General features: G+C 41.9%; 1 protein-coding gene across 1 annotated transcript in view; it reads left to right on the top strand.

Moving 5' to 3' along the window:
- The window catches only part of thsd7aa (thrombospondin, type I, domain containing 7Aa), a 543,974-nt gene that overhangs the window by 434,876 nt on the left and 83,592 nt on the right, over window positions 1-25,506 (top strand). The window contains exons 12-15 of the mRNA XM_068051191.1: window positions 2,163-2,357; window positions 8,534-8,797; window positions 21,789-21,967; window positions 25,500-25,505. Coding sequence (XP_067907292.1) covers window positions 2,163-2,357; window positions 8,534-8,797; window positions 21,789-21,967; window positions 25,500-25,505 — 644 coding nt within the window. The remainder of the gene's footprint in view (window positions 1-2,162; window positions 2,358-8,533; window positions 8,798-21,788; window positions 21,968-25,499; window position 25,506) is intronic.

The following is a 25,506-nucleotide window of genomic DNA, read 5'->3' on the forward strand; positions in this document are numbered from 1 at the left end:
TATCCAGGCCCCTCATAATTTTGTATACCTCAATTAATTCACCCCTCATCCTCCTCTGTTCTAAGGAAAATAACCCTAGCCTTTCCAATCTTTTCTCATAGCTACAATTTGCAAGCCCTGGCAACATTATTATAAATCTCCTCTCTCCAGCGCAATTATGTCCCTCCTACAATGTGGTGGCCAGAACGGAACACGATCTGCTGTGGCCTAACCAGTGTGTTATACAATTCCAGAATTACAACCCTGTTTTTGAATTCTATACCTCGGCCAATAAAGGAAAGCATTCCATATGCCTTCTTTACCACTCTATCTACCTGTCCTGCTACCTTCAGGGACCTGTGGACATGTACTCCAAGGTCTCTCACTTCTTCTACCCCTCTCAATATCCTCCTGTTTATTGTGTATTCCCTTGCTTTGTTTGCCCGCCCCAAATGCATTACCTCACACTTTTCTGGATTGAATTCCATTTGCCACTTCTCCGCCCACTCAACCAAACCATTGATATCATGGTTCCCAACCAGCAAGGTCCCTCATGCCCTGACCTACCTGTGACCTGGATCCAGAGCCATTCCTGGGCCTCAGGTGGGTGTTCCACCGGTAGCAGCTATCGCCCCCCGCAGTGGCGCTGCTCAGTTAAAGAGTTGCCTGCCTTTGATTGTCCGGCAGCTCTCAGAGGGCAGAACTTCCATCGCCGGGGTCCTAGACCCTGTGGAAGGCCCGCCGCTATCCAGTTCAGTGCCTAATTGGCACTTGATTTGGCAGACATCCAACAGAAGGGGCGACATGGCGTTCCCAGCGGCATTTTTGCCAGAAGTTGAGGCCTCCATTGCCGGGATACAATCCCGGCCAGTGTTTCTTCTTCATCAGCCTCTTCCTCCACTTCCACTTCTTTCACCACTTCCTGGTCAGGTTGTTGTTCTTGCGTATGTGAAAGGAGAGGGTACATAAGTAGAGCTACAGTGAGGGGAGGGAGAAAGAAAGAGGTGCATCTTTAAACTATCTACAGCTTGTAAATCAGAAGAGATTGGGGATGAGGGGCAAGTGGGATGTGAGAAGGAGGATTAGGTATGAGCAAACTGTCAACCTCGATCCTTTTAGTCCACCATTGACCACGTCCTCACTGATGGTCACTCCAATGATGGCGAGCACCATTTCCTCCATGGGTGAGGACATGCAGCTATGCCTGTCCTCTGCTGTTTAGCCCCTGCTGCTTGAGGTTGTCTTGCATGAGAGAGGGAAATATGTCACTGAGTGTGGTGCAATGTGTTTGAGTGATGTGCCTTTCATGGTTGAATAGCTGGCAATGTACGCAAACTGAGATGTGGGTGTGAGGCTTGCAGCAGTGTGAAGCATGTGAGGGTGCAGTGAACCTCTGAATATGAAGTACAAGTCGTGGTTGATAGCGATTGCTGGATAGTAAGTAGGCAGTGGGGAAGTGAGCATTGTCTGAGGCTAGTGGTCATTAGCCTATGGCATTTGAAGATATACTCACTGACCTCGACCACTGGTGTGAAGTCATTAAACTTCTGTGTGGCACTACATCCAAATTTCTCAGGCTACACTGTTGGCATTGCCCATGATGGTTATCTGTATCAACTGCCTTTGCAGTGTCTGTCTGGAGTGCCATCTGGTCCCGTGTGGGTTGAGAACCTCTCTCCTCCTCTCTACTTCATATACCGAGGCCTCGAATGCTTTGTCAGAGACTTGGAGCCCACTCTGTGTCATGTTGTGCCATTCTTGTGCCTTTCCTAGTTCAAATTCACTCATAGAATGCTTTTCAGCAGCTACTGCAGGCATAGTGCACCTCCCCTTTAAGAGGTACAGGCTGCCTTTAAGTAGTACAAGCTAGCTTGAACCCATGCTAGCCTGTCAAGTTTTTGTACCCCCAGCTCAGGTATGTAACCAGTCAGCAGTGTGCTTCGAATTGGATGCACACAGAAAATCATGGAAATGAGCAGGCAGCACTACGTATTGCCTGAATCTGAAGCCGTGTCATGCACATCACAATCCCCTTGGGCCTTACTGAATTTTGTGGTCCAGTTATTTAAACTAAATTATTATGATAAGTAGCTCTGGAAAATATTTATGTTTTTTCAAATAATCAGGCCATTATTTTAAACAAACCAATGCATTTTATGCAATCCTATTTCTTCTGCTTTTAGCAATATCATGTCGCAAGCAAGATGGTGGTCAAGTGGACATGAATAATTGCATGAAGTGGGCTGGCACAATGCCACCTTTAACTCAACACTGTCAATTGCCCTGCCAGGATGACTGCCAGTTCACCAACTGGTCCAAATTTTCTTCCTGCAGTGGTGACTGTGGTACAGTACAGACCAGAAGGAGGACACTTGTTGGTGAGTAACTAAACAAATAGAACATCTTTAGTAAACCTACTGTGTGACTATCCAGCCTTATTCTGATATCACAAAGTAAATGTGCATATGGGAATCTGTTCCATCCTTGTTCATATTTTTATGCATGCTTGCATGATAGAGAGTGGAAACTAGACATTTTAAGGTTTGATAGTAATTTATTATGACCAACATTTCATACTGCATGTACATCCATAGTTTTTTTTATGGTGACCATTTCTTCTAATAAACCTTTGGATTTACACTTCACAAATGCATTTTTACTGTGATTTGGATATAGCATTTTTGCACCAACCTTTAAACAACTTTGACAAGACAGCACCACATAAATATATCTGGCAATTCAACTTTTATTAAACTGGTGTTTCTAAATAATTCTCTAGGTATCCATTCCTTCAGATTCCTTTTGCTGTCACTATGTTTAAGAATGGTGAATTAAGATCTATACTGCAGTTGTGACAGAAATTAAGTATTTTTGTGTAAAATTTAGATTGCTATTGGCTTCTTTAATCTATTGTGATGTATAAGGAATTAAGAACTAGCTTCATTCATATGAGATTTTCTTTTAGCTCATTTTGTTACATTTTATTGCAGTAACATGTCAGTGTCTGAGGGAGGATTCAAGCTATTGATACAGGGTCCTATCACCTGAGTCTTCTTTTTCTTACAAACAGTTGTCTTGAAAAATCCAAGCTCCACACACATTTTGAAGTACATATACAAGACCACAGAGAACATTTTTCAGGGCTTACTTCTCTTAAACCTCCCCTTTTCTGCTTAGCTGCCTGGGGAAAGTCTCCTCTCACTCCAGATGTTCCTACTCCAAGTGCAATTATCTTTAAAGGGGAAGTTCTAAAGGGGCCATACTCTTCCTCTGGTATCAAGATCCTCATTAGTCTTCAGCTGACATTCCAGTACTTGATTGCCCTGCTACACTATTCAATTCAAATACAAATATTCTGTGATTTGTTCAATATTTGTTTCGCTGCTGCTTTTCGCTCTAAGGTACACTTCTTTAAATTCATAATCATCATTTTGGATGTATTTATCAGCCTGTATTTTTCATCTCTTGGGTTTTGATCTGGAGTTTTCAAAGGCACTGGTACCTCTGAGAAGAATTAGCTGAACTCTGGTTGGACTAGAATTCAGCTGAAAATGCATTGCTGAACCCCTACGCCCATGTACATTCAGATAGGTACAGCTTCAGCAGAAGTATGTCCCCCAAACTGTTAACCTGCCTTTTTTCTTTCAGCTGCTAATAGACATCATGTGTCTTTCTAACATTCTTTGTTTTTATTTCAGTTTATGCAGTTTCATTGAATCTATGATTCCTGTCCAACCATTAAAAAATGGATCTGTGGCCACTGTAATTTACATAAGAATATGAGAAATAGGAGCAGGAGCAGGTCATTCAGCCCCTTGAGACTGCTCCACCATTCAATAAGATCATGACTGATCTAATCATGGCCTCAATTCCACTTTCCTGCCTGCCTCCCCATAACCCTTGTAGATCAAATTTGAATAGATTCAGTTGGATGCTTTGCTAATTTTTGCTATTACATATTCTCCAGTTTAACTTAGCAATCCCAAACAACATGTAAATGAAGAAAAAATAAGTTTCATTTATATAGCAACTTGCCATGTCTCTTGGGACACCCCGAGTGCAGTAATCCTTATTATACAGGTCACACTATTTTTTTTTTATGTCACCAGGGAATTTCACTCCTCTAGTGCCAAGTCTGTTAATTCACGTGACTCCAACAGCAAACCTTTTAGTGCAGTGCTACCCCAACACTTATATCGATATTATCCTGCTTGATCATCTGGCTCAGATCTTTTAGGCACCCCTTTCCCTTCACCCCATCATTGTGGCAGAGCATTAACCACCTTTGAGATATTTAAGAGGAATATCCTCCTTTCTCTTGAACAACTTTTTTTTAAAAAACTATTTATCTATAGGTATATACAAATTAACATTAACTTCATTTATATAGCAACAATAATGCAAAAAAATCCCAAGGTCTTTCACAAATAGGAGCAGATAAGGGAACAGATGCCAAAGTCAGGGAGGGAGAAAATGAAAGAGTGACTGAAAATTCAGTTGGAAATGTGAATTCAGAGAAAGGTATTTAAAATGGGGGATTTAGGCAGGGAGCCCCAGAGAGTAAGGCCAAGGTGGTTAATGATCTGCCACAATGATGGGGGGAAGGGGAAGGGGTGCCTAAAAGATCTGAGTCAGATGATCAGCACATGTAGGAGGGATGTAAGACTGGAGCAAGTTAGAACATATTAACATAAGAAAAAGGAGCTGGAGTAGGCCATTTGACCCTTCGTGCCTGCCCCACCATTCATGACTAATCATCTACCTCAACTCCACCTTCCTGCACTATTCCCATATCACTTAATTCCCTTAGTACCCAATAATCGATCTCTCTCTGTCTTGATTATACACAACGGAGCATCCACAACCCTCTGTGATAGGGAATTCCAAAGATTCACAACCCTTTGAGTGAAGAAATTTCTCCTCATCTCAGTCCTAAATGGCCAACCCCTTATTTTGAGACTGTGAGCCCGTGTTCTAGATTCCCAAGCCAGGGGAAACATTTTCTCAGCATCTATCCTATCAAGCCCCTTAAGAATTTTCTATGTTTCAATTAGATCACATCTCAACCTTCTAAATTTCAGGGAGTGTAGGCCTAGTCTACTCAATCTGTATTCATAGGACAATCCCCTCATCCAAGGAACCAGTCCAGTGAACCTTTGTTGCACTGCCTCTATGTCAATTATATTCTTCCTTAGATAAAGAGACCAAAACTGTACACAGTACTCCAGGTGTAGTCTCACCAATATCCTGTATAATTGTAGTAAGACTTCTTTAGTCTTTACTCTTGTACTCTAATTCCTTTGTAACAAAAGCTAACATACCATTTGCCTTCTTAATTGCTTGCTGTACTGACATATGAACATACGAATTAGGAGCAGGAGTAGGCCACTCGGCCCCTCGAGCCTGCTCCTCCATTCAATAAGTTCATGGCTGAACTGATTGTAACCTCGAGTCCACATTCCCACCTACCCCCAATAACCATTCATCCCCTTGCTTATCAAGAACCTATCTACCTCGGCTTTAAAATATTCAAAGACTCTGCTTCCACTGCCTTTTGAGGAAGAGAGTTCCAAAGACTCACGACCTTCTGAGAGAAAACATTTCTCCTCATCTCTATCTTAAATGGGCGACCCCTTATTTTTAAACAGTGACCCTTCATTCTAGATTCTCCCACAGGGGCAAGTATCCCTTCCACATCCACTCTGTCAAGACCCCTCAGGATCTTATATGTTTCAATCAAGTCACCTCTTACTCTTCTAAATGCCAGCAGTTACAAGCTTAGCCTGTCCAACCTTTCGTCATAAGACAACCTGCCCATTCTAGATATTAATCCAGTAAACCTTCTCTGAACTGCTTCCAGCACATTGACATCCTTCCTTAAATAAGGAAACCAATACGGTACACAGTACTCCAGATGTGGTCGCACCAATGCCCTGTATCACTAAAGCATTACCTCCCTTTTGTATTCAATTCCCCTTGCAATAAACGATAACATTCTATTAGCTTTCCTAATTACTTGCTGAACCTGCATACTAACCTTTTGCGATTCATGCACTAGGACACCCAGATCCCTCTGCCTCTCAGAGCTCTGCAATCTCTCACCATTTAGATACATACTTCACGACATTGTATACCATCTGCCATGTTCTTGCCCACTCACCCAACCTGTATATATCCCTCTGCAGCCTCATTGCATCCTCCTTGCTGCATTATTTCCAAAATGCTTTTGCAGTCTTCTACCATGAAAACAAATACAATGTTTTTGTTTAATGCCTCTGCCACTTCTTATCCCCATTCTAATTTCACCTGTCTCTACCTCCAGTTGGCCCATGATTACTTTCACTAATGTCTTCCTGTTTATATACCTATAGAAATGTTGATACTGTTTTCATGCCTCCTGCTTGTCTACTCCCATATTGGGCAGAATTTTACGCCACCCTGGCGGGCCGGATGATGGCGTGGGGGCGGCATTTAACTGCCACTTAAGGGCCTTTGCCCGCCCCCATGTGTATTTTATCCATGGCAAGCAGGTGGGCTGGGGATGTGAAAGGCTGCCCAGTGATGGCTGCTGGCCTTTCTGTGCCCCGGGAGGGGGAGGTGCCATGGCAGTCAGGCACAGGGTGCCCAATTGAGGGTCACCTCCACCTCCCAACCCACCCCCGGGACCCAAGAACCCCCTCCCCTCAAAGAAACACCTTTGCCTCGCCGGTACAACCAATCACCCTCCTGGCGAGGCAACCCCAACTTACCTGCAGTCCCGGCTCCATGGCATCCTCCTGGGTCAGCTGGGCTGCAGTCCCAGCAGTGGCCACCGCTCCCAGTGGCGCTGCTGGGATGAAGAGCAGCCAGCCCGGTGATTGGCTGGCAGCTCACTGAGACTGGACTTCCTGCCTCAAGTAGGTAGAAGTCCTGCCTCAGGACAGTTAAAGCCCAGGGACCCGTAAAATGCAGGTCAGATACCGGGCTAGACGGAAGCAGGTTCACCACCGATTTTTACGTTGGTGGCAAAGTCCCGTCCGCCTAAGGTAAAATTCAGCCCATTGTCTTTTGTCTGTCCTTATCAATTTCTTGGTCCTCCTTTGCTGAATTCAAAAATCCTCCCAATCCTCAGGCTTACTACTCATTTTGCAACATTATAAGTCTCTGTCTTTGATCTACTATTATCTTTAACTCCTCTTGTTCGCCACAGTTGAACCATTTTTTCTGTAGGGTTTTTGTGCCTTAAAGAAATGTATATTTATTGTAAATTATGTATTAATTCTTTAAATGCTAGGCATTGTTTGTCTACCATCATATCTTTTAATGTAGTTTTCAAATTTTACCCATACCTATATAGTTTGCTTTGTTTAGATTTAAGATCCTAGTTTCGGACTTAACTAAATCACTTTCAAACTCAATATAAAATTCTATCATAGTATGGTCACTGTTCCCGAGAGCCCCCTTTACAACAAGGTTATTAACTAACCTTTTCTCAGTACACAATACTAGATCCAAAACTATCTGTTCCCTAGTTGGTTCCTCAACATACTGATCTAGAAAACTGTCTTGTACACATTCCATGAACTCATCCTCCACATTATGGGCTGAATTCTATCAGTCCTCTAGGGACAGGTAAGGTGGCGTGGGAGCCCATAAAATAGTGGGGAAGTCGGGGGTGGAATGCCTGTCACCTTCCCGACACCATTCAATTTTGCCAGGGCTGGGGAAGGCTGAGGACGGCCTTCCCGCCCAGAGGCCAATTGAGGTCCATTATTAAACTCTCTGTCCCCTCTTAACACCATCTGCTTAATTTTGCCCAAATCATAACTCTGCTCTACAGCTTGACTTTTCTCTTCAAACTTATAAATTTACCCTGATCTGGGTATCTCCCCCATATTAGTTTAATCTTTAAAGCTGTACTTACCACCCTAGTTATTCGATTCACTAGGACATTGGTCCCAGCCGGTTTAAGTAGAGTCTGTCCCCAGTACTAGTGCCAGTGTCCCATGAAATGAAACTCCTGCCTCCCATAACCACTCTTTCAGCTGTGCATTTAAACCTCTAATCTATTTATTCCTATGCCAAGTTACGTGCAACTCAGGTAGTAATCCAGGATTACCTTTGAGATGTTGCTTTTTAAATTTCTACCCTAGCACCTCAAACTCCCTCAGCAGAATCTCATTCCTAGTTCTACCTATGTTATAGGTTTCTATGTGGACCAGAACAACTGGATCCTCTCCCTCCATCTCCAACTTCTCCTCCAGCCACGAGGAGATGCACTTTATCACCATGGCTAAGATTGGGAATGTGAAAGGCTGGGGATTATATCTGCATCCTACCATAATGTGTCCCAATATAATATTTTGCTGATGCACTGCACTACTGTGATCCATCTCACAAACCTACTTTAAGCTTCAGCTGTAATACAATGCAAGAATCTTGATCTGAAATTGGAAATGAAAAGTTTGCCTTCTGTTTGCCCTGCTGGACGTGTAATGTTGTTCTCTAGCACTTAAAAGTTGGTTTCATCCTGATGTGTTCCTAAATGGATATATGTTTTCATTGTTACTAACAGGGAAAAGCAAGAAGAAAGAAAAGTGTAGGAACACTCAACTTTTCCCTCTGATTGAGACCCAGTTCTGTCCCTGTGACAAATACACAGCACAGCCTATCGGCAACTTATCTGACTGTGTTCTGCCTGAGGGAAAAATGGAGATCATGCTTGGCATGAAGATCCAAGGAGATATCAAGGAGTGTGGACGGGGATATCGCTATCAAGCCTTGGCTTGTCGTGATCAGAATAATAGACTTGTGGAATCAGGACGATGCAACAGACATGGTAAGTTGAAGAGAAATGAAAAAAAATTCAGTAATTTTTGTTTACTTAGCATATGTGTAAGTACAAATAAAATCACTCGTACAGTATTTCTCTAACTTGCAGCAAGAAAAACTATTACTGCAGTTTGAACATAAGAATTAGAAGCAGAAGTTGGCCATTCGTCCTCTCAAGCCTGTTCTGCCATTTATTAAGACCATGGCTGAATTTCTATTTACATATCCCTGATTCCCTTACAGCCCAAGAATCTATCTATCTCAGTCTTGAATATACTCAAAAACTGAGCATCCACAGCCCCCTCGGGTAGCGAATTCCAAAGATTCACAACCCTCTGAATGAAGTAATTTCTCCGCCTCTCAGTCCTAGCCCCTTATCCTGAGACCTAGTTCTAGACCCTGCAGCCAGGGAAAACAACTGCTCAGCATTTCACATAAATTGCAGCAGGACTTCCTTACTCTTATACTCCAACAACCCTCTTGCAATAAAAGCTGACATACCATTTTCTTTCCTGATCACTTTCTCTACCTGTAACTGTATTGTGTTGTGTGGCAGTACCACTATGCTAAATCAGATAGATTCAGAACAGATCTAGATGCTCAAAACTGAGCATCCATGAGGCACTGCGGGCCATTAGCAGCAGCAGAATTGTATTCACCCACAATCTGTAACCTCATGGCGTAGGATATTCCTCACTATTATTACCATCAAAGCAGGGGATCAACACTGGTTCAGTGAGGAGTGTACGAGAGCATGCCAGGAGCAGCACCAGGCATAGTTAAAAATGAGGTGCTAATTTGTGAAGGTACAACACAGGACCACATACATGCTAAGTAGCGGAAGCAGAATGTTATAGACAGAGCTGACAATCTCACAACCAACAGATCAGATCTAAGCTCTATAGTCCTGCCACATCCAATTGTGAATGGTGATAGACAATTAAACAACTAACTGGAGGAGGAGGCTCCACAAACATCCCCATCCTGAATAGTGAGGGAGCCCAGCATATCAGTGCAATAGATAAGGCTGAATCATTTGCAACTATCTTCAGCCAGAAATGCCAAGTGAATGGTACATGTCTGCCTCCTCCTGCCCCATCAGTCTACTGTCAATCATCAGCGACAGTGCTTTCAAGGGGCACTTACTCAGCAATAACCTGCTTACTGATGGTCAGTTTGGATTCTGCCAGGGCCACTCGGCTCCAGACCCCATTACCTCCTCAGTCCAAACATGGAAAAAAGAGCTGGGTCAGAGGTGAGGTGAGAGTGACTGCCCTTGAAATCAAGCATTTGACTGTGTTTGGCATCAAGGAGCCCTTGCAGAATTGAAGTCAATGTGACTCAAGGGGAAAACACTTCACTGGTTGAAGTCATATCTAGCACAAAGGATGCTGGTTGTGTTTGTTGGAGGCCAATCATCACAGCGCCACATCACATCATCACATTGCTGCAGGAGATCCTCAAAGTAGTGTCCTTGGCCCAACCATCTTCAACTGCTTCCTCAATGACATTCTTTCCATCATAACGTCAGAAGTGGGGATTTTTGCTGAGGATTGTACAGTGTTCATTACTATTCGCGACTCCTCAGATTCTGAAACAGTCTGTGCTTGCATGCAGCTAGACCTGGACAACAGTCAGGCTTGGGCTGATAAGTGCCAAGTAAAATTCGCACCACACACATGCCAGGCAATGACCATCTCCAACAAGCGAGAATCTAACCACCTCCCCTTGACATTCAATGACATTACCATTATGAATCCCCCATCACCAACATCCTGGGGGTTACCATTGACCAGAAACTGAACTGGACTAACTGTATAAATACTGTGGCTCGAAGAGCAGGTCAGAGGCTGGGAATTCTGCAGTGAGTAACTCACCTTCTGACTCCCCAAACTCTATCTACCATCTACAAGGCACAAGTCAAGAGTGTGATGGAATACTCCTCACTTCCCTGGATGAGTGCAGCTCTAACTACTCAAGAAGGTCAACACCATCCAGGGCAAAGCAGCTCGCTTGATCGGCAGCCCATGTGCCACCTTAAACATTCACTGTCTCTACCACCAGCGCACAATGGTAGGAGTGTGTATCATCCACAAGATACACAGCAGCAACTCACCAAGGCTGCTTTGACAGCATCTTCCAAGCCAGTGACCTCTACCTCCTAGTTAAACAAGGGCAGCAGACGCAAGGGAACACCACCACCTGCAAGTTCCTCTCCAAACCACACATCATCCTGGCTTGGAAATATATCACTTCTCCTTCACTGGGTCAAAACCCTGAAACTCCCTTCCCCACAGCACTGTAGGCATACCTGCATCACGTGGACTGCAGCAGTTCAAGATGGCGGTTTACTGCCACCTTCTCAAGGGCAATTAGGGATGGGCAATAAATGCTGGCCTTGCCAGCTCTGCTTATATCCCATGACTGAATAAATAAAAACTTGCATGTTAACTCTGTGATTTATGTACAGGACACCTAAATGCCTCTGAATACTAACATTTACTAGTCTCTCACCTTCTAAAAAATATTTTGCTTTTCCATTCTTCTTACCAAATTGGATAATTTTACAATTCTCCAAATTATACTCCATCTGCCACCCTCGTGTCCAATCACTTAACTGATCTATATCCCTTTGCAGCCTTTTTGCATCCTCCACACAGCTTACTTTCCCATCTAGCTTTGTATCACCAGCAAACTTGGTTATATTACACTCAGTCCCCTCATCTAAGTCATTGAAATAAATTCAATGTAGCTGAGGCCATATCACTAGCACTTGCAGCACTCAACTAGTTGCACCTTGCCATCTCAAAATTGATTGATTTATTCCTACTCTCTGCTTTCTGTCCTGTAAACAACCCTCAATCCATGCTAATATATTACCCCCAATCTCATGAGCCCTAAGTTTAAATGGACTTAAAAAGAATATGAAATAAATTAAGATGAATATATATTATGACCATGTGAGAAAGAGGTCGAGCATTCCTTTCAGCCTTCGCCTGGTCTTACTGTAACAGGATTTAATTTTAAACACACCGTGTTTTGAGCACCCCGTTGGTGAATCCTTGTTCACCACTTTCCAATTATAAGATAAAGAAATGAGCAGAAACTGGCTTTCTAAGGTTTAAAGAAGAAAAGGTAAAATTTATTAAAACTTAAACTTAAGCTCTAATTCATTTGATGCCTACGGATACATGACGCGCCCAAGCTAACGTGCAAACGCAATACACACATGCAAATAGAGACAGAAAAGAGCAGAAGAAAGATAAAGTGGAGAGGTTTAAGGCAATATCTGAAGAGTTTGTTACGGTTCTTAGAGCTCACTTTGGAGTCTTTGCTTGGAGGTAATTCTTGTTTTCATTAGGGCCCAGTATTTTGCTCAAACCTTGTTTGCTGTCGGAGAATTTTCTCTCTTGGGGTTCATGTGTCTTCAGTGGGTTTCAGTTCTGTGTGAAAGAGATGGGAGCAGGCAGGAGGCAGGAGACAAGAGCTTTCTATCTTCAAACACTGTTTCTCCAATTTAAAATTCTCAGTTCAAAACTCTACAACAGCCAGTTAGTCACGTGACTAAATTGGTCTGACCACATCCGTTCTGTGTATTGGGAGCAGTTACTGGTTCCTTTGTTCCAACACTATCTGCTAGTATGCAAAAATGTCTTTCTGGCTCGGGGCCTTATAATTCCTTGTAATAGGCCCTCTTTTCTTCCCAGCAACAATTTGAAGTTTAATGTCTATGTGGTGAAATTAATGTGCCTCATTCTTGGCGGGTGGGGGCCTGCATGACAATATTGTTAAGAACAGCATTGGTATGAATGTATTTCAATGATGTAGTAAATCTTGGAGTTCAGGTGATGTTGAGCCCCTTTCATTTATGTCTCCAAAATTTGCAGTGTCCAGATTATTCAGTGCACCCTGGCGCAGTCCAAGGAAAATTCCCCTTTCTATCTCTTCTACGAGCATTATTTTGTGAAATTTGGCTTTGTGAAATTTTGTTAAGTTGTCTTAACTATTGACAGCAAGAGAAATTAACTTTGTAAATTTGTCCAAGTTTGTTACCAGTTGTTGTGGTATTGCTTTAATACCGATTAACATACTACTGAATATGTAAATAGTTTCGTATACATCACAGGAAGTGATGCAAGTTAACATGTGATGCAGTAGTTGGAGCAGTGTTAGTCAGCAGATAGCACTTGTATTGAAGAGCTCTCCTAGAATCCTGTTATTCTTCCATAAAGAACCCTCATTATCAGTGGATGGCCAGACACAATGTGGTTGCAGCGGTGTAGAAATAATACAAATGGTGGAGAAATCAGAACAGTCAAGAAATAACAATATGTTAGCAGCTGTGTTCAACAAAGTGACACTGATCACAAGCACGACATCATGGACAATGGCTTTTCTCATATGAGGTCATAAAAGCCTGGGAGAACACTGAAAATAGCTGGAAGAAGCAGCGACAGTGATTCAAAAAAATCACCCTTGAGTATCAGTACTCAGAGAAAGTGAGTAATCAAAAGGGGTAATTTGTCGAAACGGTAATCTACCAGAAGGGTAATGTTCTGGCAGAATCCAAAAAGAGCTTCGTGGGTAGAGTCTTCCCGTGTAGAGGCTGAAAGCATGCACTGCAGCCACAGAGCTAAGGATGTAACAGTGTTTCAGTGCGGCAGATACAGTAGACTTGCATTGTTTAAGGGAAAAGCCTTGGCAGAAACAATTCTTGCTCAACAATAAGTTTTGATACCGATGACCACGAAATACACAGCTATGAATTGGAAGGTTCAGAATGTCCTTCATGATTTCAAAGTACTTCGACAGTGTATGGAGTTATGCTTTTAAGACCTTTCAGTCACAGGACTCAACAAGCAAGCAGTAAAAATAAAGATAGCAATTGGCAATGAAGGTCTCCATCTGGAATGTCAGAAGCAGAACAGAAAGATCCATCTAAACTCTAGACAATGGGAAGATGAGTTAAGAGTCAAAGTCAACTTCAGAATCAATCAACTTGAACTGATGGCCTATAGACAACAGTTATAAGAAACTATTAACCAGTTCATCAATAGATGGCGAGAAAAAGGCAAAGATTGCAATTTTTCAGACACAGAACTCTCAAAGAATAATGGAGCTGGTGATTGTATCCACTCCAAGAGAGGAATTTCAAAAGAATTTGCTTGACAAGAGAAAAATAATATGACTTTGACAGTCTACTTCAAGATGACAGAAAATATAAAGCGATAGCTGCGAGCAGGCTACATGTACAAGCGCTTGGAGCAGCAACAACCATAGGTGAGGTAACCAAGACACCTTGACAGGGCAAGGCATGCTGCAAGCGTGGCCTAATGTATCAGCCGTATAACTGTCCTGCATTCAGAGATAGCTGCAAGGTATGTGGTCTAAAGGGCAAGATTGTGTAGAAAATCTGGCAGCGAAGAAGTGGTCAGAAGCCACAGCTCAACAAAAAAAAACAGTGGCAAGAATGAGAAAAAGTTCACCAAGTACCATTTTAAGCACAGGTACATCCACAAGGTAGGCAGAGACCTGGACAGCAAAGAAAGCACCGAACGAGGCAAACTCAAGCTAGCAAATGAACAAGCTTTCCATACAGTAACAGCCACAAAGCACATGGATGCAATCACACAACTGGAAGCTTTCACCACAGTCAATATTGTATGTCTGAACAAAAGTATGACTGAAGATAGATACTGCAGCAAGTGCCAACATTTTACCACTGTGGACATGCAAAGACAGGTATCTAGTGAAGTGGGAACCCATGTTACAGCCGACAAGAGCTAGACTCATCACATATAATGGTTTACTAATCTGCTGCATGGGAGCATTGACATTGAAGTGCAGATCTTGAAGTTCTGCATGGTCACCACAAGTCTTCTATATTGTTGACACCAGTGGCCCAGTGGTAGCAGGATGAGCAGCAAGCGGTGAACTCCAGATCGTGATGATTCACGAGATCAGTAAAACACCAATGCTAGATAGCCAAAGCAAGCGTGACCCTATTGAGTTTATTCAAGATCTGCAACAGAAAGATCCAGATAGCTTTGACTCCGTGGGCAGTTATATAAGAGATACCATTCTTCATCTGAACACAGTTCCTCCATAGATCCACCACAGAAACGCAGTGTCTACATACAGTACAAATTAAAGGCTGAACTTGACATGGAATGATTATTCTCCGTGTTCAGCAACTCACTGATTGGTGTAGCTCTATAACCACTGTAATTAAGAAAGATGGTACCATTAGAGTGTGACTGGATCGCAGACAATTAAATCAAGCACTCAAAAGGTGTCCTCACAAGATTCCCACTTTAAAGGACCTCAACCCAAGGTTTTCTAGAGCCAAGTTCTTCTCAATATTAGATGCAAACCACAGATATTGGTCAGTTCACCTTTATGAGGATTCACAGGAACATTCAGAACACCATTTGGGAGGTATTGCTTTCCACGGTTACGATTCTGTCTGTCAGTAGTCAAGACCTGTTCCAACAGCAGATAGATCGCATTGCTGAGAATGTTCCTGGATGTGTTTGCGTTGCAGATGACATATCGGTCATGGAAAGTACCAAGGAAGAGTATGACAAGAATCTTCACATTCTAATGGAGATAGCTAGGAGAGAAGGTCTCATGTTTGAAAGCAAAAACTGTGCTATCAACGTGAGCCATATTAATTTCTTCAGTTTAATCTATTCTGACACTGGAATAAGACCAGATCCCAGTAAAGTAGAGGATGTACAATCAATGCCGACTCCTCAAGATAAAAAGAGGATTTACAGCAATGTTTGGGCCTATTTTACTCCTTATCACCATATACCTCGAATTTCTCTGAGAAAGCATCACCACATGAACTTCTCAAGAAAGATACGGTATTCTTGTGGCATGAAGATCATCAGCACGCATTTGATTCATTAAAACAGTCACTTTCTGCTGAAGCATGTTTACAGTATTATGAACCAAGGAAAGAAACTACACTCGAAGTAAATGCTTCACAAAAGGGTCTCGGAGCTAGTCTGCCAGAACAAGGGAGACCAATTGCGTTCGGTTCTAAAAGTTTGTCACCCACTCAGGCGAACTATTCGAACATAGAAGAAGAAACACTGGCGTTAATGTGCGGTATCACCAGATTTCATATGTACCTATTTTATTGTTGAGACTGATCACAAACCGTTAGCAATGATTTGGCAAAATCACTCATCAGTGCGCCACCTTGAGTCCAACAACTACTGATCAAAGTATAGGGGTACAATTGTGAGATTCAATACAAACCTGGAAACCTCATGGTTATGTCTGACACATTGAGCAGGCTACCCAACCCCAGGAAGACAGCAGATATGTCGTGGGATGTCCAAGTAGATGAAGTAGGTTTGAAAATAGAAGATGTGTACAACACTGACCTAATGCGATTTGAACAGAACAAACGTGAAGACTCCAAAGACAGACTTCCAGATATCCTGTCCTCACAGCATTATGGCAGCTCAATATCAGTGGATGGTGAGGTACAATGCAAGAGGTTCCCAGTGACCTCAGAACCTTTTGGCCATATCATGATGAATTAGGGATATCAAGTGGAGTTGTTTTCAAAGCAGACAAGTTTTGATACCCAAAGCACTTTGTCAGGGTATCCTTACCCAATTACAGCAAGGTCACATAGGCATGAAAGGTCAAGATGACTTGCACGAGAGACAGTTTATTGGCCAGGGATCAATAATGACATAGAATGAATAGTGAGGATGCGCGATGCATGTCAAAAACATCAACCGAGACAAATGTTACAACCAGGTGAGAAATGTGTCTAGGGTTCCCTTTCAGCCTTCACCTGGTCTTGCTGTAACAGGGTTTTATTTTTAAACACACTGTTTTGAGCTCCCCTTTGGTGAATCCTTGTTCACCGCTTTCCATTTATAAGGTAAATAAATAAGCACAAACAGGCTTTCTTAGGTTTAAAGAAGAAAGGTGAAATTTATTAAAACTTAAAAAACTCTAATTTGATAAAGACCTACGGATACACAACACGCCCACACTAGCATGCACACACGATACATACATGCGAGTTTTTGCGAGTGGAAGCCTGTGACCAGTGGTGTACCACAGGGACCCTTGCTGGGACCCTTGCTGTCTGTAGTGTACATTAATGATTTAGACGTGAATATAGGAGGTATGATCAGTAAGTTCGCAGATGACACGAAAATTGGTGTTGTCGTAAATAGTGAGGAGGAAAGCCTTAGATTACAGGACGATATAGATGGCTGGTAAGATGGGCAGAGCAGTGGCAAATGGAATTTAATCCTGAGAAGTGTGAGGTGATGCATCTTGGGAGGACTAACGAGGCAAGGGAATATACAATGGATGGTAGGACCCTAGGAAGTACGGAAGGTCAAAGGGACCTTGCTGTACTTGTCCATAGATCACTGAAGGCAGCAGCACAGGTGGATAAGGTGGTTAGGAAAGCATATGGGATACTTGCTTTATTATCCGAGACATAGAATATAAGATCAGGGAGGTTAAGATGGCGCTGTATAAAATGCTAGTTAGGCCACAGCTGGAGTACTGTGTACAGTTCTGGGCACCACACTATAGGAAGGATGTGATTGCACTGGAGAGGGCGCAGAGGAAATTCACCAAGATGTTGCCTGGGCTGGAACATTCAGCTATGAAGAGAGATTAAAAAGGATAGGGTTGTTTTCCTTAGAGCAGAGAAGATTGAGGGGAGATATGATTGAGGTATACAAAATTATGAGGGGCATTGATAGGTTAGATAGGAAGAAACTTTTTCCCTTAGCGGAGGGGTCAATAACCAGGGGGCATAGATTTAAGGTAAGGTGCAGGAGGTTTAGAGGGGATTTGAGGAAAACTATTTTCACCCAAAGGGTAGTTGGAATTTGGAACACACTACCTGAAGAGGTGGTAGAGGCAGGAACCCTCACAACATTTAAGAAATATTTAGATGAGCACTTGAAACACCATAGCATACAAGGCTACGGGCCAAGTGCAGGAAAATGGGATTAGAATAGTTAGGTGCTTGATGGCCGGCACAGACACGATGGGCCGAAGGGCCTGTTTCTGTGCTGTATAACTCTATGACTATGCAAATAGGGACAGGAAAGAGCAGCAGAAAAATAAAGTGGAGAGGTTTGAGGCAATCTCTGAAGAGTTTATTACGGTTCTTCGAGCTCACTGTAGAGTTCTTTTGTAGGTTGATCTTGCTTTTCGTTAGGGCCCAGTATTCTTCCTAAACCTTGTTCAGTGTAGGAGACTTTTCTCTCTTTGGGGTTCATGTGTCTTCAATGGATTCCAAAGCTGGTGAGAAACAGATGGGAGCAGACAGGAGAGAGATGTTCTCAATCCAGGACCTTTCTGTCTTCGAACACTGTTTTTCCATTTTAAAACACTAATTGCAAAACTTTGCAACAGTCAGTTAGTTATGTGACTAAATTGGTCGGACCACGTCCGTTCTGTGTATTGGGAGCAGGGATTGGTTCCTTTGTTCCAACACTGCTAGTATGCAAAAATATCTTTCTGGCTAGGGGCCTGGTAATTCCTTGTAATAGGCCCTCTTTTCTTCCCAGCAACAATTTGAAGTTTAATGTCCATATGGTGAAATTAATGTGCCTCATTCTTGGCAGATGGTGGCCTGCATGACAACACAAAGAGCCACTCCACCCTCTGATTTTCCATTGCACCCATGGTCAAGAATAGCTACTGGCATATTTACTGTCAGAGGTGATGGCTTTTTACTTATTACCAACTACTTCTCTAAATTTACGATCATTCGTTAACGATGGATGCAGCAAGTACATTGGTAGAAAACACGAAGAATGCAGTTTTCAGTCTTTTTGGTTCCCTGGAGGAGATACTGTTGGATAGTAGTCCACAGTACACTGGTAAGCCATTCCAAAAAATGTGTAAAAAGTGGGCTGTAAAATGGACTAGCAGAAAGAATGGTGCAGATGGTAAAGTCACTAATCTTGAAATGTAAGGAGACTACTCAAGACATTGAATAGCAATGTTGCACCTTCGAAGATACGGGATTACCATCCCCAGCAGCAATCATGTTTGGAGGGCAAGTCAGGAGAACTCTTCCAATTCATAATCTGATCAGATCATCATCAGTCCAAGATAATTATTGGAAAGGCAAGAGAAGATGTAAATCACACATGACAAGCATGAAGGCATGGAATTACCTTTGTTGCATGTAGGACAGAAAGTCAGAGTGATCCGCCTGCAAGAGAAGACATGGTTCCCTGCAGAAGTGTCAAAGATCTAAAATGAGCCATGGTCATACAAGGTAACCACCCTGAATGGACCGACTTTGAGGAGGAATAGATGTCAGCTGAGAGAGTTATCCAACAGCATCATATCTAACACTCCTGTATCATCAAGCACACGTTCACATTCAAGTTCTGAGAGTGGAGTTAAGGAAGACGAACGTACAACACTCAAGTATAAGATAATTGTCAATCTAGACCTATGAGTCAAGAGAAGAGAATTGACAATTCCAGATCTCAGCAAAGTTTCACTGTTACCAGATGAGGTCAAGTCAGCAGACCTCTTGTACTTTTCAGAGACACTTGAATGTGAGAGTCCACACATGTGTAACTATTGTTCACAATTATCCTATTTCATTATGTACATGGCTTATAACTTACGTAGTCTTTCTATTAAATGAAAGGGAGATGTTGTGATATAGCTTTAATTTCTTTAATACTGATTAACATACTACTGAATAAATAAATGGTTTAGTGTACATCATAACAGGAAGTGATGCAAGTTAACATGTGATACTGTAGTTGGAGCAGTGTTAGTCAACAGGTAGCATGTGTATTGAAGAGCTCTCTTAGAATCTTGCTATTAAAGAACCTTTTGTTTCGTTTACCAATCATTGTCATAGTGTTTGGTACATTTGTGTTAAGAGCTAAAAATACAAACCCAGACACTGGAGAGATAAACTGGAATGCTGCCTTTGGGCTTCACATTGCATCTGCAAGCACAGGCCTCTTTCCACTACTCCTTTCTTCATCAAGAAAACTTGGAAATGCTGGTGAAATGAGTTTCCACTGCTTTTTCCTGACCTTTGTCCCAGGAGAAATAAACCCTTTCCAGAGCAAGGGTCACCAATATTAATCCCATCATCTCCATAGGAAATCAATGATCCCTTTTCCCAGGAATAGTGCGCAGATTAGCTGGTTTACAATGCTTTTATGGTTTACACAATATCTTACACTGGGCGTATTTTCAAAATTTACGTTCCTGGTGTAGAATCTTGCACAGTGGGAACACAAAGCTTCTTACAATTTTCCATCCATTAATGAAGTATTTAGAAAACTGGCTTAAGTTTCTTCAGAATTAGTGGGCAGGATTTAGTGATGCCGGGCCGAAAAGGCGGTGGGAACCCCGATTTGGCCATTCGGAGCCCCATCGGCTCTATTTAACAGTGCCAGGCCAATTAACAGCCCGGCACTGGGATCCCTGTCCCTTTAAAGATGGGGATCCTGCTTCCCAGAGCTGCTGACCCATTCAATTCAACCCACTGTGTAGGAGATCACATAATTTGCCAATGAACTGAAACCTTGTCAATCGGACCAAGTTCGTGACTATTTGCTTAAATCAAGATTTTGCTGGAAATTTTCTGTGCCTTAACACTGTTAACAGCATTTGTGTTTCTGAACCTTATGGACTGTCAGTACCTCAGTAACATTTCAGTAGCTGCAGTCAGTTAAGTCTAAAGTCTAATATCTGGAGGTTCCCATCATAATCCTATTTCCATAGAGGCCAGATTATTTTAATACCTCTCTCTATTTTAATTTTTTTGGTACCCCAGTAGTATTAATTAAATGGAATGCACTGATTGGTTCTTACTAAGCTGTTTCAATTCTGTTTTTAAAGGCTTAAAGAAAGGGATTATTGGACTGCTCTGTAGATAAGTTTATCTGGCACAATACAATTTTCTTAGCTATTCTATTAAACTATATTTATTTCTGATGAAGTGTGGAAAATTGTTTTAGATAAATATAACAATGCAAAAAGTCTAAATATTGCTGCACCAAATTATCCTGAACCTCCAACCAAGATTCCAAAAGAGGTAAATTTAGATATTTAGAATCTCAACATCTTGCTTGTCAAGTTTGAGATAGCAGTTCTTATCTGTCTGCTAACCTACTGAGAGCTGTCCCATTCTCTTCTACCTGGAGTATACCAGTTGTAAGATTCAGCTCAATCTTTTGGTCTGAATTCACACGGGCAGAATTTGAAGAGTGAAAGTATTCCACTGACCCATGGGAAAAAAGTACCAACCACACTTAATTACAACTACAAAATAATGTGGCATGGTGTGATGCATTCAAAAACTCAAAGCTAGTGGGAAGCCCCACTCAAATGGGTCGCTAGTCAAACTGGATAGAAATCAGTCTTATGCACTGGGGTCCTCAATTTCACTTTTGAACAATTAAAGATGAGATAGCTGTAGTTATCTCACACGTGAGAAACCGCTTTTGCCTATTATCAGATCTTTTTTTAAGTGTTGTATAATTGTATAAGCACACTTTTGAATACCTTAGTAAAAATCTCAACATTTAAAGGAATTAACTGAATTAATCTAGCATTTTGGGAATGAATTGTTCTTTGACAGTGGCTCTAAATGAGCGATAGCTAATCAGCCAATTAGCAACCCATTTTCCATTGACTTCAAAACTTTATTTTAACGGATAATTTTGGGAGGCTCTGCTACCAACATGGAGCATCAGTAGATGAGAGTGCAGGTCACAGAATTAACCATATAACCTTATATCTGATCTTGACTACTGTCTAGTGTGACTGGGAGTGGAGCATCCCATTATGAACCCTTGCATTCTTTCTTTAAGATACGCTGTCACTTTAATTAAGCATGTATTAGCTGAACAGGTTTCGTACTAATTTTGTGACCATAAGAGTGGTTGTAATATGAATACTATAGTAACAGACACCATAATTCTTTTCATAATTGCTTTCTCTGACAATAGCTTATATAGAGGAGGCTTGCATCATCCCCTGTCCTGCCGACTGTAAGCTTAGTGAATGGTCCAATTGGTCTCGCTGTAGCAAATCATGTGGCAGTGGAGTGAAGGTCAGATCCAAGTGGTTGCGTGAGAAGCCATACAATGGTGGAAGACCTTGTCCAAAGCTTGACCACACCAATCAGGTAACTATAAATAAATTTAATGCAGATTTTTGCAAGCCTATTTTCAAAACTTTTATTGTTTTAACTGTCGAAATGACTATGAACTTGATATTTGATTAAACCTCCATGATGAACCATTACTGCCAGGATTTTATCTCAGTGTTGCAGGTCCTGGCAGTGGCCAAAGGTGGGGAGAGACCCCACCGCGGCCCCCCATCAGACCCCTGATGCAATTTCACAGAGGGCAACCAATTAACTGCCCACTGTCAGGGACGCCATCCCTTTAAGGAACAAGCTCCCGCCTCCAGAGCTGCCAGCCAATTGGAGGGCTGGCAGCTCTGCAGTACCAGCAGTGCCACTGGGAGCGGTGGCCACTGCTGGTATTGCAGGAAGCATGCAGTGCCACAGATGGAGGGGACCCCAGGACACATGTAAGTTGGGTCAGGCAGGCCTCTCAACAGGTTGGGGTGGAGGGGATTGGTGAGGGTAGGGGCAGTGTCTTTCTGTGGGGACAGCCACCTAAAGCTTTTGCCTCAATGAATAGGGGTTTCCATATATGAATCATCATAAAAGTGGTTGTATAACGTCGGTATCAGATCAACAATCTGATTTTAAACCTAACGTTCAAGATCATCTGTAGGAGGTTCTTTGACCCTACAATATAACTGTATTCTTAACATAAAGCCAAGTTAAATGTATTCAAAATAATGCTATTAGATTGCTGGAAACATTTTAAATTTAATTTTGAATCTCAATGTTGGTAGAGGACTGAGAGTCCCATTAGCTATGGAGAAAGATACAAGTATAATATAACCCTGTTTTTTGATTGTGTAGATTGTTTTCCTTCATTTCCATATTCTTGTGTCAGCCTTAACTGTCAGCTGAAAATGACCAAAGGTGAACGCGTAGCACATGCAAATATAGAAACCTAAGAAACTGTAAAACATCTGAAAGTCAGTTTTATAATATGTTGAATCGTAATTTCTGCCTAATAAACTGTAAACCCACAAATCTCCTTCTATTTAGTCTAGAAGTTGTCTTTTGAAGGTGGTATCATGACATTGAACATTGGCATCGAGCAAGGACATATTCAAGTTCAATAACCACTAGATCCCCATCCCCATCGGAGTTATGTTGGACAGGACGGTGTTCAATGTAGCTTGTGGTATGGGCCAAATAAATTCAGAAGAGAGAGGCAGTCCCTGGTATCTCTTGATAGACAACTAAAGAGAGCATTGGCGATGGACTGGGAGCGGGCCATGCTTTCCCCCCCCACCCCCCCGGCTGCAGGTTCTGGCCAGGCAGACAAGAAAAAGGAGAGAAGTGTATCCAAATATCCCATAAAAAATAAGGTTTTCAAAAATTGACTTCTTTTTTGCCTGTAAAGTTTGGGCTTTGATTTTGATTTTATTGGGAGCAACATGCTGAGCACAATGTTGGCAGCAGGCAAACAAAGGCCACCATATACATGTGGATATCGAAAAATCAATGAAATGAGTCAGTTAAAAATACTTCACATGGGATGTGATGTCAAAACCTTTTCTTTAAAAGTAATGTGTAAGTAAAGTAAAAAGAGAATAAATGATGGCATAGCTTGTGACTTTTTAAAAAATTAAACCAACTTCTATCATATATCTAATCCAGTTTTGCACCTTAGAGACTAATTACACTGACGTGTTTGGCCAAGGCTCATTAAAATGGGCAGCTGGAAAGCAACTGTTAAAATATGTCAAAAGAGGAAATGTTGATTTGCTGCCAAATAGACACTGTGGGGGAAAAAAAATCTGAAACTGTCAAGCAGTGCTCAGACTATTCCAGACATAAGGGCCAAACAGAAAGTTTGTCTGGAGGTTTGAAGGAGAAAGAGGCAAAAACGAAATTAGCGAATTGCATAACTGCTCCCCTCCCACCAACCCCAGCTTAAGTATATAATTATTTTTTCCCTACATTGTATACATAATTTGTCTGATATACACATTAGTTTAAAAAAGCAGGTACAAATATTGTGCTCGTTAATAAAAGTGTAAAGGTTATTCTTTAAAGACATATAATAATAGCTAAAACAAGAACAGCATGACAAGATGTCTGATGTTGTTATGGCTAAGTAGTCACTGAATAGCAGGGTGTCAAATCAAGCTGCTCGGATAAATAGTGATACTTAACAAAGATGAGACTGGGAGCTACTACCCTGCTATAGAACTGCAAAGAATAAAGTTAAATTTAAAAAAACTTTTAAACTACACAACAGAATTGGTTTCCATGAAAGTTATTGGCAAAGAAATGATTTTTTTTATAAAGCAAAACTAAGGCTGAATTCCTTGAACCATTTCACCAGGCAGCCACTGTATCTCCAGTGGGAGTTTAGCAGCACAGCTTGGAGAAGGACTGGGACCTAGATATGCTGAATCCTGACCTTAGTTGAGAAATCCTGATTTGCCTAGTAAAGGGAGAGTGAGGGCGCTGTGCAAGCCTCCACCCACTGCTTACAAAGCCAGCCATATCAGAATAGGGAGGGGATGGGGCAGGAAGTGGGTAACAGGGATTCCCCACACTGGGAAGTTCATAGTTCCCACAGACTTTAAGGGAGCCAGCATAACACTGAAGGCCAGTGCCCAATGAGAAAAAACACGCAAGCCTTCAGAATGGGCGGAGATGGGCACTAGTAGGAGAGAAGGGTTGGGGTGGTTCCAGGCTACAGAAGCAGCCTGGACTACTAAAAATTGAGAACTTTTATAAATTAGATTATTTTTGTATTGGCCCCTTTCACAGGGTGCCAAAGGAGAGATTGAATATGTTCTTTGGTGGGGTTGAGGGGTGGATTAGGGAGGACAGCATTCTCCGAAAGGTGGCAGTCAAGGACCTGAGAAAGGTGGGTGTATGATTTGTACCGATAGTGCTTTGGGCGCCCTCTAGCCCCATGCAAATAAAATGCCAACCCTCTGACCCTGTAATGTTCACTCTGCATTTTCAGGGTATATATGTCTGAAGGGAACTCTTACGTAACTGGAGTAATATGTATATATATATATATAATTCTGAAATAAGAAAAACTAGAATTGTCCTGAAAATCCATACGGACATGCATGACCCCAGAAATTATCATACCAGCTGGTGACCTTTGACTGCCACTGACTCTTTATCTCTGGTCTTGTACTTGGGGTGGGTAGAAATACTTTACATGACCTCTTACAAAACCAATTGAATGTTCTGACCAGTACCAGTGTATCAGGACCCAATCTAGTTTACAACTCATCTGCTGCATTCCTGCCAGAGCTACAGCAGAAATGATGTGGAAGCGTCATGGAATTTTGACCCTAATATTAAATAGAGTTGACAGAAAGCAAGAAATCCAAGGCTGATCACATTGGATTTATGAGGCTAAAAATCCCTATCATCAGAAAACAAAGATTTATCTGAATGGGTTTTAAATATATTAGAAAATGTAATTTGCGTTATTTTATTTTAAACATAATTGATCTTTATGAAATGTGTTAAATAATATTTCCTTGTCTTTTTTGTGTCTTTCCTTTGACAACTTGCGTGCTTACACCAGGCTCAGG

This window comes from Heterodontus francisci, chromosome 2 (assembly GCF_036365525.1).
Source record: "Heterodontus francisci isolate sHetFra1 chromosome 2, sHetFra1.hap1, whole genome shotgun sequence".
NCBI lineage: Eukaryota > Metazoa > Chordata > Chondrichthyes > Heterodontiformes > Heterodontidae > Heterodontus > Heterodontus francisci.